The sequence below is a fragment of the Cynocephalus volans genome, chromosome 2 (genome assembly GCF_027409185.1).
Source record: "Cynocephalus volans isolate mCynVol1 chromosome 2, mCynVol1.pri, whole genome shotgun sequence".
In the NCBI taxonomy this organism is placed as follows: domain Eukaryota; kingdom Metazoa; phylum Chordata; class Mammalia; order Dermoptera; family Cynocephalidae; genus Cynocephalus; species Cynocephalus volans.
In genome coordinates this window covers 180,811,341-180,831,543 of record NC_084461.1, presented here as the reverse complement: position 1 = coordinate 180,831,543, position 20,203 = coordinate 180,811,341, and the positions used below count along the sequence as shown (strand labels likewise).

The following is a 20,203-nucleotide window of genomic DNA, read 5'->3' as shown; positions in this document are numbered from 1 at the left end:
TAACGTACTTTCACTAAATAAAAATATCCATTCTTTTTTTTTTTTTTTCTTTATCCTGTGTTATGTTCCACTTGGCTTCACTAAGAGATTTGAAAATGAACTGATGTGGAAGGTAAATCCGGGAAACTTTAAAGCAGTTTTTAAGTTTCATCTCGAAAGTTGCCATCATACCTTCAGTTAAATTTTAGAGTATTAGGTTTTTAGTGGTCTCATAAAATTTAATTTTTTTCCTCGACAAGTTATCTTTCCCTAAATAGTTAATCACAAGAGCAGAAGCATGCTCATAAAGCTAAAAACAAAGAATTTCTAACTAAAAATTTTCATGACTAAAATATTAATTTGAAAATTAACATGTAGGGACAAAACAAGGCTTCCACTGGACTGTTTACTTTTTCATTATATGATGTTGGTGATATAATGTACTTCAATTATTTAGGATAATTTGAACAAAAGGAATCAAATGGAACAAATGGAAAATGGAAAGGTAGGGTCCGTGGGAAGTCATTCATTTAGCAAATGTTATCAAGCATAGAACCATATGCAAAGCACTGTGCATGGCTTTGGGAGGCAAATGGAGACATGTAAGGAGAAGAGATGGACACGTATCCAACAGGTAGGTCCCTGTGTGGCAGGAGGTGTTAAGATAGTTTGGGGAGGAGATGATACTTCAGGACAGGATGATGGGAAGTTGCCTCAGAGAGCTGGCATTGCCTGTACCTTGGAGAATGGAGTTTTGGGGACAGAGGGTGTCATTCCTAGTGGAGAGAATGGCTCTTAGCTTAGCAAGTAAACCTACTTGAGAACAGGTCATTGTGACACGGTGTGATGGTGAGGTTTCCAGCAGTCAGGAATACTGTGGCTACTCTCGGAATACAGTGATTCCCTTCAGCCTCCAAGCGGCTTCTCTTTACCTCTCAATTCTGGAGCATTCAGAAGTGTTGCACTGTCACCAGTGAAGTATACACTTGAGATTAAGCCTACAGGTATTTTTTTCTTGGTGGTGCGATCTGTAGCTCTCGTTCTCATTCTTTCTAGAAGGCCTTTGACATTTAACTTTTCTCCTCTGTTACTTGTATTGTAGTTACTATGTCGCAGGCACAGTTCTAAGCTCTTCATGCATTTTAACTCATTTAATCCTTCCAACAGTCCTTAGGTGCTGCTAATTGTTCTCATTTTATGGTTGAGCAAACCGAGACCCAGAGAGGTCCATCAGTGCGCACGAGGCGAGTGCGTGGCGTGGGGGGATATGGCCCGGCCGCATCTCCAGAGCCCCACGCAGGATGTACCACCTCTCTTCCCAGCCTCTACACAGCTACATATCAGTTTGCTTAAAGACATGTGGCCTACCTTCAAGGAATAAAAATTATTGGTATAGCAGATCAGTTTGAAAACATTTCAGACATTGAAAATTGCTATCAATTTCCTCATTAATTCAACAAACATATATCAGTCTCCCAGGACACAGTGGCACAAAACACAGTTCCTAACCCAGAGATATACTCGTATTCCTTCCAAGTGTGAAGGAGGAATAAAATCCACACTCAAGGATATTGGATTGTGACTAGTTAGAAGATGGCACTTGGCTTTTATTTACATTGAGATAGAATCCACATGCTATACAGTTCACCATTTTAAAGTTGACAATCCAGAACTTTTTGGTATATTCACAAAGTGGCAGTCATCATCCCTATCTAATTCCACAATATTTTCCTCATCCCCACAAGGATATCCTTTATCCATTAAGCAGTCACTTCCCATTTTCCCATTTCCCCCAATAACCCCTAATTAACCTTTTAGTAACACACTGATAACTACTAATCTACTTTCTGTCTTAATACATTTGCCTGTTCTGGGCATTTCATATAAATAGAATCACACAATATATGATCTTTTATGTCTGGTTCAATTTACATAGCATAATGTTTTCAAAGTTCATCTACGTTGTATCCTAAACCATTATTTCCTTCCTTTTTGTGGCTGAGTAATATAGTTCATTGGATAAACACATGATATGTATTCATTCATCAGCCAATGGGCATGTCCTTGCCATTAAAATTGTGTTTCTGAGAAGGCTCCCTGTTTAAAATTTGAATTTGTCAGATCCTTTTTCCAACTCATTCTGCCTGAAAGTTTTTCTGACAAAATCCACCTGCATTATTTAAGTAAGAAAGCCTTTCTCTGCAGTATTTTGTTGTTGTCAGATTGTCCTGTCACTGTGAATGACTCTTTTCTCCACCCTGGCTTGCCTGAAGGTTGCTCCCCCACCACTCCTGGGCTCTTCTCCTACAAGTCAAATAGGAGCATTTATATATGTGTGTGTGTGTGTGTGTGTGTGTGTGTGTGTGTGTGTGTGTGTGTGTGTGTGTGTGTGTGTGTACGTATTTCTTTTGAACCTTATCTCTCTTCTTCCCTATATTACTATTATTATTGTTGTTATTATTTAATAGCTGGATTCACGGTATTATTTACTATTTTCTTATGTTTTTCCTTTTTGAATTGTTGCCATTATATGTAATTCTCTGGAGAACTTTAGACTCATTTGTGACTTTCCCTAAAGTTTGTCTTTGTCTCTTTTCAGGTCGATCCAGTGTTTACAAGGGAAGTAAAAGCCAAAGTGGAAAGGTAGGGATGAGAGGATAACAGGCCTTTTGCAGGAGAGGAAACCTGAGTGGCCCACGAGTGATAGCAATTGGCATTTATGTAGTCATGGGCACTGCTCCAAGCACTTCACAAATATTCCCTCACTGAATCCTCCCAGTGATCACAGTGTGGTCACTGACCACATTGGCAAAAATTGGAAAGACTTAAAACATTGAGGGTTTGGAAGAGTGGAGAGAAACTGCCCCTCATACCCTGCTGATGAGGGCAAAAATTGCTACTGCATTTTTGGAGAGCATTTTGTCAGTTTATTGATTATAAATTGCATTTATCTGCCAGGAACAGGGACCCAACAGCACTGCCTTAAACAAATTGAGGTTTAATTGCACACATAAAATTGTAGTTGGTAGAGGACCAGAGTGGGGGCATCATCAAAACTTCTGGGCCATGGGCTCCTGTCTCTGTCCTGCCGTCCTCAAGCTGTGGCCCCCATCCTTAAGTTGACAAGTGGCTGAAGGACTCCATTGCATTCTGCATTTTAAGTGGGGAGACAGGACAGGGCAAATCCAGCAGATTGTCTCCTATTTAGGCCAGCTCCTTGTAAGGCGATCTCCCCAGAGCCCCCAGGCTTGCAGCTACATCTCACTGGCCACCTCAACAGCAAAGGGAACTGGGCGACACTGATTTTATCCCACATATCATCAGGGGTCTGCGTATTGCTCAGAGATGCAGATGCATGTATGTAAATGTAAAGCTGATTATGTAAAAGAACATGTATCAAAACCATGAGAGTGGTGGTGACAGAGGCAGGAGGGGGGCAGGAGGAAGAAGATCAAAGAAAGCTGCAGATTGACATTGTTGGGTGAAAAAAATAAAACAAGGCGAAACCTGTATTACAAAATATCTGTCAGTTCTGTGTGGTGGGAACCTGGGCTTTTGTGTTTTTATTTATCTCTGTTTATTATTTCTATTGTCTTTATTAGTATTTTTAAAAAATACTTGAAAAAAAGGTAGAGCAATCAGGAAAAGGTTTTCTAAATCATAAAGAGAAAATGGCAAAAACTGTATCTCTGACTCTTCCAGTTTTGAGAGCTTGTGTCTCCTGGGCGTCATCATGAACACGCTCTAACCAGCTCCCCCTCTCCCTCATCGGGGGTTGAACTATAATGGATTCTCACCCCAATACCGTTTTCTTTACTGAACGCTTTATGAATTCAGCTTACTATTTGATCTGGAGTATTTCTCCACAGTTGTCCCCTCTCCTTCTCCCAGGTCCCTGCCCATGAGATTCCTGGAAGTAGAAATGCTCTGCCTGTCATTTCAGGGTGGCTGGGGTACGATTGCTGGGAGAGATGCCTCAGGAAGATCTGCACGCGGTGCTGAAGAACTGCTTCGCGATGGTAAACAGCTCTGTCTCTGAAGGCATGTCAGCTGCGATTTTGGAGGTAATTATATAACTCAAGTACTGTAAGTGGGAGTATGAAATTGTCCATCACTCCTTTTCCTATTTGTGGGGGTGACGTCTTTGTCAATAAAATTCTGTACTTTTCAAAGCTAAAAAAGCAAAACAGCATTTCCTTTGGAGTTCGAAAGTGCTTTTGAACTTCTATCTGGGACTTAAAACTGCCATTTTATTTCTCGTTGTTATTTGTCTTTGCCAGCTACACCATGAAATAAAACTAGGGTGACATTGCTTATCTGACCTTCTAAATATCTTTGATGGAAAGACAGCTGAGGTTATGAAAGGTCGGGACAGGAAATGGGATCAAAGGGTGTTTCTGCAAGAAGACTCCTTTTACTTGATCTCTTCTCCCTCTTTTCTGTATGTTCATAATCCCAGGATTTAAGGGAGAAGAAAGGGTTGGACTTCTGCATGTGACAGGAGACAGGGCAGGGTGGTTGTGGCAGCAGCACAGCGGGCAGGTGAGTTGCAGTGTAGTGTACTGGATGAGGGTGGATCTAATCTCTTCATCCAGCATTCAGCTCTGAGATCGGTTCAGCTCTATGAGATCACTTCATCTGCCTTGGCCAGATGTCCGTCTCCCAGCACAACGAATGCTGCAGTCCACTGCTGACCTATCTGGGCTCTGCAGGGCCAAGGCTGGAATGCGAGGTCCCTGCTCTTGAACTCCTGGCAGCTCTGGCTTGGCTGTGTCAACTCTTCTGTAGAAGGACATAATCAAGCCTTGCATCCCCACTGCAATGTGACCACTTCCCACATCTCTTTTCCTCTCTTGAGAGTTTTTTGGGATAGGATATTATATATACCAGGATATCTTAAGTTCTTGATGCTTGGTCCTAGGATGCTGGTCCATGTGTGGAGCACAAGAGGATGTCCCTTCTCTGATTTTGCTGTTAGCTCGTTGCATTCCAGGCTCCTTTTGAACAGCTCAGCACAGGGCAGGCTCAGCTTGCTGTGGTCAAAACCAGCCGTCAGTGCTGGGTTTTATCCATGTCATTAAGACTCAAACCTCAAACCACTGCATGTGTGGTATCTCCGATGGCTCTCAACACACACCTTGCACACAAACAGCACAGTGCAAACATTTATTGATAAGCATGTGATAAAACCTGCATAGAAAAGAAAATGCTTGGTTCCTGTATCCCAAGGTCTTTGGATCAGATTTCACAGGTTCTTTCTTAATACATGGATTTTTATTTTATTTTTGGCCGCTGGCAGGTACCAGGTTCAAGTCCTCAGTCTTGGTTTTGTCAGCACCATGCTCTAACCAAGTGAGCTAACTAGCCAAACCAATACACGAAGTTTTTATTTCTGTGTTTACTTAGATCAATATTATTATTTTATTATAAGTGTTTGTAATATCCATTTACTCCTTTGGATACCAGTGTAGTGTACTGAATTTACTGACAAAATGTACAATTTGTGAACTTTAGTGTTCCAGAAAATGTGGTAAAGTAGGGGGGAAAAAAACCCCACAACAACTATCTCCTGAAATTTAAGAAATGACTGAAGTTGTATGCCTAAGCTGGCATCATTTAAAAAAGCAAAAAAAGTACCTCCCCCCGCAAACAAAATCACTGGGAGGGGCGTGGTAGGAGCTATACACTTAGACCTGTGAGTCCAGTGTTTGGATGTTTTCAAAGCATATAGTGTGAATTTGTAACACTTTTATTTTCAGCCAGTTGTCAATACCTCAATCTATGCTTAATGATTAGTACTAATCTCCATTGTGCTTTCAAATTAGCTTTCAGCTACAGTCATCGGAGCAATGGATTTTACTCTTCCTATTAGCTTTAAAAATGTGCGTTCTTACAGTACTAGTATTTGAGCTATTGCTGAATTGCTCTTTTGTATGTAAATACGTAGACTTTTTTTTTTCTGACCTAAGAAAAGGTAAAGTGGAATTCGGGGATGATTTTATAACTAGCACACACAGCATTTCATTGCAGATGAATTGCTGTCAAACCTCATTTACTTCAAAGGAAAGGCAGCTGTTAGCAATTCTGCCTTCCTTAAAATGTTGATGTTGTGTTCCTTTTGAAAACTCCAAAATAACCTTTGGGCAAAGAGTTTTGAATGAAACTGATTTTAGAGGAGTGGTAAGGGTGTATTTCATTAGAACCAATTCAAATGACCAAAGTGGTTAATCATGGAATAAATGCGTATCATTTCTGAAGGAAGCAATCTTTTGACCTTTCAAAATTAGCTATCCCATGGAAGCACATAAAAATCTTATTTGCTAAAACATATTTCATACTGATAAACTCTAAAATTCAGACTTTAGCTGGGCATATGGGCAGTAGGATGAACATTTCTGCAACTAATCAGTTGTTTCAAGTTTGAGCTTATTATGGAATTGAATCCTGCATGGAATTACATGAAAAGAGCATAAAAAATTATTTTTCTATCCTAGTTTTCTTAAATAGACTCTCCTCCCTGCCCCAGAAAACACACAAACACGCACACCCCTCCAGGTCAAAGTTTTCACTGCCTAGGAGAAAGGAAGGCCGTGTTCTAAAGCAAAGAATAAGGAGGAGATAGTTCTTGGCCTCTTGGCTTTCACACCCTGGCCCCAGTGACTGAAGAACTGTGGGAGGATTTTTTAGAGATAATTGTGACTGTGTGTCATTTTGACCTTGACTAGTTTCAAAGTGTGTATGTATGTGTGCATGGTGTGCGCATATATGTGCATGCATGTCTGTGTGTATAGATCTATGTTCATGTGTGCACATGTGTGTGCACGTATGTGTCATGCACAAGTGTGTATGTGTGTGCATGTTCATATGTACATGTATGTGTGCATGCATGTGTGTGTGCACGTGTGTCACAGTACTGTGGTTCACTCACTTTGAAATGTGAAGGGCCTTTTGAGTAGTCATAATTAGGAAGATGCTACTGCCATTTATTTGAGGTGTGGAAGGCTGCAGGGAGAAGGAGTATTTTTCAAGGTGCTGGACTATTCTCTGCATCCAAGAATCATACCCAAAAATGCCAAAGTGGCATCTCCACAGAAATACTCTGAGCCCAGTGCTGCAAGATCCTCATGCACTGTGCGTGCATGGGTGGTGCCTCCAGACCAACTCCATCACCACATGCTTCTCATTCAAGGCCATTAAAATGCAAGCAGACCTCTCTGCAAGAAAATCTAGACCTGGCAGTTTGCAGCCTCAGGGGTGCATCAGCATTACCTCTGAAGGTTAAAAGCCCACAAGTACAGGTGATAGCACCCACCCCTTGGATCAGGCTTCCTGGTCGAGGGATGGGGCTGGCAGACGAGTTTCTTATGACAGCTCTGCAGTGTCAAACGGAGGCAGTCTCCCTGTGTGAACTTTTGTCGGCTCTGCTGAAAATGGTCTACTAGCTACAAAGACTTTTTAAAAGTCTACTATAAGAGTTCCATCTACCTGGTAAGAGACTGAAAAGCTCCTCTGGGGAAAATAAGAAATCAAGCCAGCTCTCATAGAAACAGAGAGTAAAGTGGTGGTTACCAGAGGCTGGGGGCAGGGGGAGTGTGGAGATGTTGGTCAAAGGAAACAAATTTCAGCTAGGAAAAGTTCAAGAGATCTATTGCAAATCATGGTGACTACAGTTAATAACAATATATTTTATCCTTGAAAATTGCCAAGGGTAGATTTTAAGTGTAGTTACCACAAAAAAATACATATGTTAGGTTATGCACATGTTAATTGGCTTGATTTAGCCATTCTATAGTGTATACATATGTCAAAACATCATGTACACAGTAAATATATACAATTTTTACTTGTCAGTTAAGATTTAAAGTAAAAAGAAATCAACGAGTGAGTTCAAGCACGAATAGGTGTTAGACACATCCTGTATCCTGGCATTTCATTGCTCTTTATCACAGAATGGAGTCCCTGAAGGCAGGTGAACTGCTCTCTGCTCCAGCGGCTTAACTCACTCTGCTTTCGTCTTTCCCTGCTCACCAATGGAGCGTGTCTGAGGATGAGCTCGCTCATTCCCAAACATGTCTAGCGCAAAATGTTGCCAGTCTCGGTTCCCGTCAGGACCAGCTTCAAAGCGTTGTCACACCTTGGAGTTATTCTCTGCCTCAGGCGTTTCCTTTGTTAAAGACACAGGTTGTTGCTTTCTGAAGAAGTGACTTCAGGATTCGTGTTCTGTCACTACACAGCTCTCTTCTCCTCCTACCCATCTCACAGCCCAGGCCACACTGCATCTTTCTGCTGCTGTGCAGCTGTTCTTGATGGCGGGACCATGTCCCCTATGACCTTGAGTCCTCCTCTAGTGTCTATTATAGTGCCATAGATGATCAGTAAACACTAACTGGATGAATACATTCATTCATTCTGTGACTCAGCAAAACTGTACCGAGCACCCAATATGAGCTGGCACTGGGGACACAGCAGAGACAAGACACATGAAAGTACTGTTCTCATGGAACTTATGTCCTCATGAGGGACAGAGAGGAGGACTGGGAGACAGGCAGGAAGCAAGTGAATCAATGAATGGACATAGGATTTTAGAGAGTAGGATGTGCGGTATGAGAAATGAAGCTGCATGATGTGAGAGTGGAATTGGGAGGGGTCTGGGAGAGCTTTGGGAGTGTTATGGGCTGAATTGTGTCCCCACCTCCCCAAATTCATGTGTTGAAGTTCCAACCCCCAATACTCAGAATGGGCATAGATTTGGAGAGAGGGTCTTTACAGAGAGGTCATCAAGTTAACATGAGGTCGTTAGGGTGGCCTCTAATCCAGTACAGTGTGTGTGTTAGGGTGAAGAGGAAATTTGGACACAGACAGGTGTAGAGGGCAGAAGACGTGGGGACACAGGCAGAAGACACCAGTGAGGTGCCAATGGGAGGCCTGGATCATGTCTTCCATTGCAGCCTGAAACATAACCAGCCCTGCCACCTCCATGGTCTCAGACTTCCAGCCTCCAGGACTGTGAGAAAATAAATTTTCATTGTTGAAGCCACCCCAGTCTGTGGTTCTTTGTTACTATGACCCCAAGAAACTAATACGAGGAAGAGGCATTTGAGCTGAGATCTAAATGGTGAGAAAGCAGGTCACGTTAAGACCTGTGGGGAGAGAACCTGGTGGGAGAAACAGCGGGTGTGTTAGAGTCAGTAAGAATGACACAGACCAGATACCTGAGGTCTGTTCAAAACTGGTATCTAATCAATTCCATTGAAGTCACTTGGCCAAACTAGGTCACATTCCTGCTCAGATTTAAGTTGTGGGGAAACAGACTACACATCTCGACCGAAGGACCACCAGAATCACATTGCAAGGGATGTGGATGACATGAAGGGAATAGTTGTGGCCATTTTTGCCAAAAGTCTATCACAATTTCCTATATGAACTAGATTTCAGGTACCTGGTCTGTTCCTCTTCATGTGGCCTTCTCCGACACTGCCTTCCGTGAGGGGCAGCATCACCTTATGTACAAGAAACATCACCAACAAGCTGCACAGCGTTAGTGCTGCAGCAGAAACTACTTGGTTGCAAAGGAGAGAACTTGCCTGTCATTTTGACCTACCTATTTCCAGTCTAAGGCAATCTCTAATACACAGGTCAAAATGCTGCTTTCATACAGCTGAGACATGGCATTAAGGAAAGATGAAGCTACAAGATTTATCACTCAAGAACAAGGAGGTGAATGCATGTGATAATGGAAAACCCAGTAATTTGTGTTTTGTGAAATTACCAGACACATTTTCTTTGTTACTATTAGCAATAAAAGTTAGCAATAAAATATTAATTTACTATGCAAATAAACTTATTGAAAAACAATATTTGGGCTTATGTTTTATAAATTATTATTTGGCGTCTTCATCATTGACTGTAGGACACACAGTTGATGTTTGTTGGATGAAATCAGAGGTATTTTGCACTTTTAAAAACGTTCCTAAAAAATATAACAGCATTATTGAAATATAATTTGCATACCATACAGTTTGCTCATTAAAGTGTGCAGTTTGATAGTTTTTAATATATTTACAAATTGTGAACCATCACCACTCTCAATTTTAGAAAATTTTTATCACCCCCAAAAGAAATCCTGTGCACCAAAAGCCACTCCCCACCCATCTTTCTCCTACTGTACTAGACAGCGACTAGTCTATTTTGTCTCTATATGTAAATGGAACCAGACAATATGTGGCTTCCGTGACTATCATGGAACATAACGTTTTCAAGGTTCATACATGTACATACAATATTCTATTGTAGGTACATACCACACTTACTTACCTATGCATCGGTTGATGGGCATTTGGGTTTTTCCAGTTTTTGACTACTGTGCTGCTATAAACATTTGTGTACAAGTTGTTGTGGGACATACATTTTCATTTTGGGGGGGGATATACCTAGGAGTGGAAATGCTGGGACATATGTGAACTAGATTTGACCTTCTGAGGAACAGCCAGATTTTTTCCCAAAGTGGTTACATCATTTTACAATTCCACCAGCAGTGTATGAGGGTTCCAATTTCTCCATATTATCACCAGTTTTTTATTATCTTTCTTATTATGTCCATCCTAGTGTGTGTGAAGTGATACTTCATTGTGGATTTGGTTTAAATCTCCCTAATAACTAATGATGTTGAGCATCTTGTCATGCGCTGTTGCCCTGTTTACATTTTCTCTGAAGAAATATCTAGTTAAACCCCTTGCCCAGCTTTAACTGTATTATTTGTGTCTTTATATTGTCAAGTTATAAGTGCTCTTTATGCATGATAGACACAAGTCTCATTTCACATATGTTTTGTAAATATTTTTTCTCATTCTGTACAATATCTTTTCACTTTCTTAATGATTTACATCTAAGTCCAAAAGTTTTTAATTTCAGTGAAGTCCAATCATTTATTTTTTCTTCTGTTGCTTGTGTACTTGATGTCATATCTAAGAAGGCTTTGGCTAACCCAAGGTCTCAAAGACTAACTTCTATATTTCCTTGTAAGAGTTTTATGGTTTTGACTCTTACGTTAGGTCTGTGATTCATTTTGAGTTAATTTTTGCGTATGGTGTGAGGAAAAGTTTCAAATTTATTCTTTTGCACATGGACACTATTATTTTTATTCCTGGACTCAATATAATTTTAATTTACTTTCTTTCAAGGCCCTTAGTTTTTAAGGGCACCCGTTTTTATTTGGAATTTGTAGGTTTGGAATGCAGTCTCAAGTTCTAGGGTAGGTAGTTATGCTATGTGAATCTTACCAATTCAGATAGGGAGCCGACCTGCAACTTTAATCCCATTAGCAATGATGACAATCCCCAGGAATGGATCTAAGTTCTTTAGTTTTAAGTTATTTAATCTTCCCCATCACCCTTCATGTAGGAGGTTTTATCATCCCTATTTTCCATCAGGGGAAACAATCAAACAGCCATGGGAGCTGGAGATGTTGGTCCAAGATCATACAGCTAGAATGTAGCAGAACCAGGATTCAAACTGAGGCAGGTTAGCTTCAGAGTTTAAAAGTTTAAAATCCACAGAAGTGAATTGTGCAATGAATGCCTGTATACCCTTCTCCTATATTCACCTTTGTGTTTCACCTCCTTCCTTCCCCCTCTCCCTTTGTCTTTCTCTCTGTCCCTCTGTGCGCACGCGCGCACACACACACATTTTTGCCAAATCATCTGAAAGGAGGTAGTTGATCACAACACTTCTAATACGTCACCCTGGAACTATCAAGAACAGGTGTGTTCTCCCACACCATGATAACACATCACCACACCTGAGAAAATTAACATCAACTCAATTACATTACTCAATATGCACCCCATACTTAATTTCTCCAAGGTGTTATTTTTGTTTTTCATATGAATCTGCTCCCCCTTGGCACATTGCATTTGGCTTGATGTTTCTTTAGTCCCCCCAACCTACCTTCTCTTAGTTCTTAATGTGATTGAGTCCTCCGAAGAGTCCTGGTCAGTTGTCCTACAGAAGACCCCAAATTCTAGATTTGTCTGGCACAATTCCTCATGATTAGATTTAGATCAAACCCTCTCAGCTGGATCCTGACGTGGGCAATGTTATATACCTTCAGGGTATCAAATCAGGAAGCACGTAACGTTGGGTTTCCCTACTGTTGGTGACATTGTAAAGGCATCCTCCATTGTAAAGGTATGTTTCTCCTTTATAATTGATAAGTCATCTGTGGGTTGGGACTTTGGGATTTGTGACTATCTTGTTTCCCAACATCCTTTCACCCAATGAAGTGGACGTCTCTTGATGATCTTAGTCTGAGTCGGTTATTATATTAGGGGTTACAAAGTGATGCTTTTCTAATTCTGCCATCCTATCCACATTTGTTAGCTCATATAAAGAAGAGCTTTTCCTTTTCCTCCTTCTAATTCTACTCTTCTTTCTCCTCCTCCTTTTTATCTGTTTCTCTCTCATCATTAGGGAATCATGGTATTTTTTTTTTTATTTAGTGTGTTACAATCTTACAACCATTATTCTTTTTGAAAATGAAAAATTGCTCCACTACGGTCAGTAGGATCCCCTTGAAGCTGGCTCCTGTTTCTTTTCGACATAATATCATTAATCTCTGAGCACTGTAGAAAGAGAACCAGAAACACACCACCCTACTAAGTAGGCGAGGCCAACTCTGCACGTTGTGCTTTCAGGGCACCTTCCTGTGCTTTCACTACCATTTTGTGCCAGGCTGGGAGTGCCATGCTGACCCCCAGACCTTTGGGAATGGAAAGTCTGCTTTGTGAATAATTGGAATGATAAATCACTTCCCTCTTACTGTCTTCATGCCAGAGCAATGTGTTCAGTCCTTGTGGCATTCATACTGTCTGTGCTGGAAAAAAATTACTCATCGGGAAAAGTAATGACAGTAATTAAAAATGTAGACTCCAAACAGTGGATGAAGAAGTGTCAGATGAACATCGGGAGAGAGGGGGTTTCTTTGTGACATTGCAGAAATTATGTCAGACAAACTATTCTAGTGTATAGTTTTTCAGAACTTCCAAATATGGTCAGTAATTAAAATTCAGACATATTTTGGAAAGGCAGTATTGAGATTGGGATATCATTTTGGCAAGGTTTATTTTCTGTGAGGTGCCAGAGGTCCAGTTAGCCTAAGAAGTTATTCTTCCACAAACTGGCTCATCCCATCACAGAAGCTCTTAGAACGATCACCACCTGTCTCTCCTCCTGTCTCTTCTAGGCAATGGACTTGGAAGTTCCAGTGCTGGCTCGGAACATCCCTGGGAATGCTGCCGTGGTGAAGCACGAAGTGACAGGATTATTGTTTTCAGGTCCTCAGGTAAATAAGAGCTGTTTCTCTTTACCCACCTTGTCTGAATAGTGTTCATATGCAGTGAATGAAGAGTCTATGGTCCCGTCTTTCTTAGCTCTTGGTGCTCCTATCACAGTCAGCAGGAGCCTGTGTGGAGCACTGCTATCTTCTGTTGTCACCTGGGCATGTGCCTGGAAGTTTCAAGGAAATGAGCATTGAGTTCTATTTCTGATTCTGCTCCAAGTTGCCATACAGGGCTTCAGTCAATCAACCCTTAGATGCTTGATCTCTGATTTCTAAAATGGGCACTCCTCACACACAGCCTTATATTGGTAGAACATCCACTGGCTTTCAGAAAACTGCAGTATTTGTGACCACTTTTAATCCCCCCAAACAAATGTGCAAAATAGGCAGGATACTGTTTATGTATACAGATACTTGTACACATTTGAAGATAAAGTAAAGGGCAGTGCTGCCAGCAGTGAGCACAGATGGTCACCAGTGACTTCTGGGGCACGCATGTGTGTCGGGACCTCCCCAGAAGCACGTGAAGGTGTTGCCCAGTGTGCATTGCTGTGGTTGTTTCAGAGGAGGTGCCCCCTGAGTGTCTGCCTACATTTGAAACCCTGTGCACCCTGTGCAGGGCGTGTGACCCTGGCTGAGTTGCCCACGTCTCTAAGTCTTGTTTTCTCTTCTGGACGAGGGGGGCTAATGATAACTCCTGCCTCTCGGTACTGTGATACGGTGGGACAAGTTGGTGTGCAGGGCTCAGCAGTGTGCATGGCATGAAGTCGGAGCCAAGTAGATACCAGATGTTATCAAAAGGGAGGTACTCGTTACTGCCTATGCCTGTTGTTAGGTGGTAGTATATAAATCCTTAGGCCCGACCTTTGTTCTTTCAGTAGATTTAAAAATTAGATTCTACTCATAGCCATCTTTAGTAAAGCACACGTTATATTCAGAAATATAGGGAATTACAGTTAAAAATTATAGGAATTCAAATATTTGAAAATTTGCTTTTTAAAATTTCCCATAGCAGGGCTGACCAGTTAGCTCAGCTGGTTAGAGCATGATGCTGATAACACCAAGGTCCAGGGTTCCGTTTCTGTACTGCCAGCCACCAAAAAGTAAATGGTTAAAATTTCCAATAGCAGATATTTAATTCAAGATAGCTTTCCCTATTCCCTAATAAAACTATGGGTCACTCTCTTTACTACCTGCTTATCACAGAGTTGCGAACAAATTCCGAAGCAAACAAGATGGGCGGTGGGATTGCACGTGGGTGGGCATTGGCAAGATTTGTCTGAATGCAGGGGCTGGCCAGGGACTGGGAAGCTGACTTACATAGCACAGGTAGGACCCCTGTGCTACCCTTTGTCTAACAAAAGACGTCCGTAGGACTAATGCCTTTCCTTTCGATAGCAGTACCTAGAAGCCAGAATATCAGGACGTGAAGAGTTCTCAGTGGTTACTTATTGATTTTCCAAACAAAGGGTTAACACTTTCCACCATATTCTGGGTCTCTCAGACCAGCTCTAGTGAGGATATTGTCTCCATCTGGCAAAGTGACTTGATTTTTTAATCTCCTAAAATACAATGTCCATTTATTTTATGTTCAACTTCAGAGCACATGCAAGAAACCACTACAGTTTTATCAGTGAATGTTTGACTAGCTACCCCTCATAAATGAATGTATTAGTCTGAACAGAGGGATGGAAGCAATTTGGCTATCCTGACTTCATATAGCCTCTTGTAAGATACTCCTTTTAATATTTGCAAATACCTGTCCTGTCTCCAATAGCTTCATTTCTGCCGGGTACTGTCTTCCTATGAGCCGTCAGACACAACCCCGCAGTGCTAACAGAGTTTAGCTCCAGACTTATTTTGATTCCAACACTTTCATGTTAGTTTTACAAAGGATGTTAACCAAAAAAAAAAAAAACAAAAAAAAAAACTGGTTTCATTTGGGGGGATGCTGTGTTTCTTAACACACTTTGAAAAAGCGCGTTAGACACAGATATCACACATGGTTTGGTTTGGTTTTCTTTGTGGTCTCGATCAGACTTTACCTAGCACAGGGTAGGAGCTGTTGCCTTAAAAACAAACATGCATTTTAGATAAGTCAGGGACTGTGGTTATATTAATTTCAACTAAGGAACTGAGGCGAAATTAACCACTAGTTGGTTGCCAGCATTGGCAGGATTAATTTTAAATATTTATTGAATCAGCATTTTATTTATTAAGAAGGAACATTTATGTCATGCTGCTCAAATCCATGCTGAATCTGGAGTTCATGGTTCTGCTTTAGGTTTTATCCCTTAATTGAGAATATAAAGAAACCCAATATGAAAAAATGAAGTTACCAGTTGTTCAGCATATCAGATTTTACATACATTTAATACCCCAGCTACCTCTTTTTCAAAATGGAAAACTAATTTCACATACATTCCACATGGAGGATACACATGTAACTCCCACAACAGCCCCATGACACAAACACTCTTGTCACCTCTAGTTACAAATGAGGAAACTGAGACACAAAGAAGCCCAGTTAACTAGTTTGTAAGTATCAGATCAGACCTGGAACCTGGTAAACCCAGCTCCAGAGACAGCACTGGCACTTTATGTGATCAGCGCAGACAGAAGCTTCTCTGAGAAGCGTGGAGTTCTGCCTGGGAAGGGCATGAAAGTCAGTGTAAGGAAGGTATGTTGAATTGGGCCTCGAAGGACGAGATCCCCATGGAAGGAAAGGCATTCAAGGCAGCGAGAACCACATGGGCAAAAGCTTGGGGGTGTGGATGTGTGCAAGGTATCGGGAGAGTTATGAGTTGTCCACTGTGGGGAGAGTCAGGGAAGAAACAGAGTGAACAGAAAGGAACACAAATCTAAGGAGCATGGAAAATCAGGGCATGATAGGCAGAACCCTGAGATGGCCCCATGATGTCTGTCTCCTGGTGTTATGCCATTATTATGTTTGGTTACATGGCAAGAGGGATCTTGCAGATGTAATTAAGGTTATTAATCATTTGACTTTGAGTTAATCTAAAATGATATTATCAGGCAGGCCTGACCTAATCCTGTGAGTCCTTTAAAAGTAGGTCTTGAGGTCAAAAATGGAAGATTTCAGAGAGATTGGGGTCTATGGAAGGGGTCACCTTTGGAGGAATTTTGGGCAGCCTCTATAAGCTGAGAGTGGCCCCTGGTTGACAGCCAGCAAGAGAAAGGTAGCCTCAGTCCTGCAGCCACAAGGAACTAAATTCTGCCAACAACTATGTGAGCTTGAAGGAGGACCCCCCAGCTCCAGAAAGGAACCCAGCCAACACCTTGATTTCAGTCTCATAAGATGCTGAGCTGACTTGAACTTTGACCTACAGAAGCTGTGGGGTAGTAAATGGGTGTCATTTAAGGCTCATGTTTGTGGCAATTTGTTATGCAGCAACAGAAAACTAGCACGGTGGGACGGCAAGGGAAGATTTTGAGCAATGTCCAGGTAGCTGCCCACAGAGGATGTAGGAATGTGGTCATATCAACAGAGCAGGACCTCCAGGAAGAGCACCATCCTGGGTAATCAGGACATCACATTTGAGATGAGGGGAGGTCATTCAAGGGGATGTATAGAGTCTTTTTGATGGAGAAAACATTATGCCTGAGATGCCCCAATGTGTCCTGTTAAACATGTGAAAAAGTCTCCATGCCAGCCCCTGCCTGCCCCCTTTGCCTTCTCTGCCTTCTGGACTCCTCTGTCATCAGAAGAGTCATGTCCCCTGGTCCCTCTTCACCCCATTTCCCCATTTTATTCTCTTCCTGACATTTCTTGCTGGGTCATGTCAGCAAGCTGATCCCTGCTCCCACCTCCTGAGAGAGTTAGATTTGCAAGGTGGGTTCTTCAGCAGTAGACTGGGGAAATGACATCTCATTTGGGGGATTTCTGTGCTTGGCTCCCTCGTGTGGCACCAGCACCTAGGACAGCACCTGGCACTACACGTGTGTTGCCTGGTGAGTGGTGAAAGCTTTCAAGAACCCCGGAATGGCAGCTATGAGGGCACTTCAAAAAGTCTGTGGAAAGATGTAGTTAAAACGTAATGCAAATCCTTCCACAAACTTTTTGAATATTTGCACAAATATAATGGGGAATCTGGAAGGAAGGGAAGTTTGCTTTGGGGAGCTTCTATGGAAAGTCTACTGAATTGAATACAGAAAATATACCTTTGATTTTTAAAACATGATAATTAAACATATTCAGCCATGGTAAGAATAAATTAATCTGTTTTTATACACTGTACCCCTGGAAAACTTCTATTTAAGTAAAGCTTTCCAAACCTATTAAACATCGATTTTTTTATTTCTGCAACAGTTTTGTTATTCCTCTTTTTCAGAAGAAAAAGAGTTGAGCTATTTTTCCTAGATACTTCGTGGCTATGTTTTATAGCTTCAAAATTAAAATTTATTTGACATTTAATAGAAACTGTGAATCCATATTCTTACTCAGGGTCAGACTTTTAAAGTGTTGCTAAAAATTATTTTGCTGGGGGGGGTTCTGTTTGTTTTTTAGACAACTGCGAAAAATAAATAAATTTTGGAAGAATGATGATGACAGCCAGCATTTATTAAGTGCATACTATGTTCCAGGCACTTTCCTTAGTGTTCTAAAGAGATTTACATTTTTTATTAAAAGTTGCTCCTTTTTCTTAACACAGTAATGATATGATCAATGATTAAATCAATGATTTAGTCAATCAGTGGTTTGATGTTTGGAAAAAGTGAGTCACGGTGGAAAAATATAAGCCTCCAAATTTTGGGTCAGGCAGGGTTGTGCTTAGATCTGGAGTTTTCCACTTGAAATCTGAGTGATCCTGGACACATTTCTTATCCTATGCTCATTCCTTCATCTGTAAGATGGAGATAATGACCCATCTTTCAGCAGTAACAGAGAGGAAGTATGTGCAATCAAGTCTCCTCCATCTCCTCAGATGGAAACTTCACATGTTCACCATCAGTATTATCTGCCACTTCTTGAGCTGAACACAAGGTGAAGCCAGGTAGCATAAAGAGCACTGTGCCTAAGCACTGGAATTGCGCTCAGCACAGCAAGATCCCCACCCCGCCAGAGGCAGGTGAGAACCAAGAGAATTCTCATCTCACATGCACTTAGATCAGATCTTCCTTATGCAACTTGTTGAGGTGGTTGGCCAACATTAGGTAAAATATTATTTCTTATTTTTTTTAAACCTTTTTAGCCTAACATAATTATCGGAAGTTAAATGTGCCTATTATGTGTAAGCACTCAGCCAGTGCCTGGCACAGAGTAGGCCCTCATCAGTGTAAAAACCCAGATGTAAGGGCCTCCCAGGATTGGTGGGATTTCCATTTAAGCCCAAAGGAAACACAAGATTATGTGTCCACTAAGTTAAAAGTTAATCCAAAATTTGTCTACATGGATTTGCAGATAGGGTGACCATATTGTTTATTGTGCAAAACCAGGAAGCTTTTGAGAGTGAAAGGGATGTTATTAATAATTATGCTGGGACAACAGATGTAACACTGTCCTAAATGGTGTATGTAAGGACAGCCTGCTTGAAGAGCTTGTGACCAGATGTAATGGCTGGCGTTTAGAGGGAACACAGATTCTCTAAGGCAGTGCCACTCAACAGAAATATGATCCCAGCCAAGGACTAAGTTACATTTTTTGATGCCACATTTAAAAAAATTAAAAGAAACAGGTGAAATTAATTTTAATGATATATTTTCTTGAACTTGGCCTATCCAAATTTGTATCATCTCAAGCTGTAATCAATATGAAAAATTAATAATGAGGTATTTACATTCTTTTCTTCATATTAAGCCTCTGAAATCCTGCATGTGTTTTTGCACTTCGAGTACATCTCAATTTGAAGATTAAATTTTGATCAAAAACTCACACAAAATGGTGTTTTTATTTAACAGATGTGTCCTGGTAAATACGGGTTTTTTAGTTTTTTGTAAATTATTTAAAGTGTTGTAAAAAATATTTTGGGGAAATATTGTCATTCAGTTTTGTAGGGCAAAGTGCAGTTTTCTGTGGTCTGCAAACAAGTCTTAGATTAGCAAGCATCTGGTTCTTACCATCACAGCCAGGTTCAAGGAGACTCCAAGACAGGGCCTTTTGGGGTGATTGCTGATGAAAGCGTTCAGTTGTGCCTGCAGCTTGAGCCTGACAAAGGCAGCAGTTGCTGCCCAAGAATCACTAACTGCCCAAAGGTGTCTGTTGGGAAGCTCCTGGAACAGCACTTTTTATATAAAGTATCCTCCTGGTCCCTAGAGGCCAGAGCACGTCTTCTGAAAACTGTGGTCCCAGCCTTTGATTGGAAAAATGTTTCACAGCACAGTGGCTGATGCGCAAACCTACCGAGCTGTTCCCTGTTGCATGTGGAAATTCAAGTGGGGCCTTGACGGCGGGTGCTCTGTGGCTCAGCCCCGGAGCCTGGAGTGCTTAATATCCAATCCTGTTCAATCACTACATGATTCTAACATCTAAATAAACCTCTTTGTATATGGTGGGAAAATGCTTGATTTGCATTTAGGCTCCATAGAATTTAGAGTTGAAAAGGAGATTCATATATCCAAGTTGTTCCCAACATACTTAAAAGTTTTTGAATGACCGAATTGAGTATTAGTTTTAAATTTTTAATTTAAATCAATTAAAGTTAAATAATAATCAAAAGTGCAGTTCCTCAGGCACGCTGGCCATATTCCAAGTGCTCAGAGTCAGAGTGGGTGGTGGCCCCAAGTTGGGCAGAGGAACCTCCGGCAGGAAAAGCATAGTGGACAGGGCTGTACCTGCACCTCTGAGTTCTGTGTGCCGGGCACTGCTCGAGCACCTGGCCTGCTGACCTCACCCTGTCCTCACAACCAGAGGGTAAGCCATTGGCCTTG

At 41.3% G+C, this 20,203-nt stretch overlaps 1 protein-coding gene across 1 annotated transcript in view; it reads left to right on the top strand.

Annotated features, from left to right (window-relative positions):
• The window catches only part of GLT1D1 (glycosyltransferase 1 domain containing 1), a 96,044-nt gene that overhangs the window by 64,377 nt on the left and 11,464 nt on the right, over positions 1–20,203 (top strand). The window contains exons 9-11 of the mRNA XM_063087723.1: positions 2,579–2,622; positions 3,923–4,043; positions 13,220–13,318. Coding sequence (XP_062943793.1) covers positions 2,579–2,622; positions 3,923–4,043; positions 13,220–13,318 — 264 coding nt within the window. The remainder of the gene's footprint in view (positions 1–2,578; positions 2,623–3,922; positions 4,044–13,219; positions 13,319–20,203) is intronic.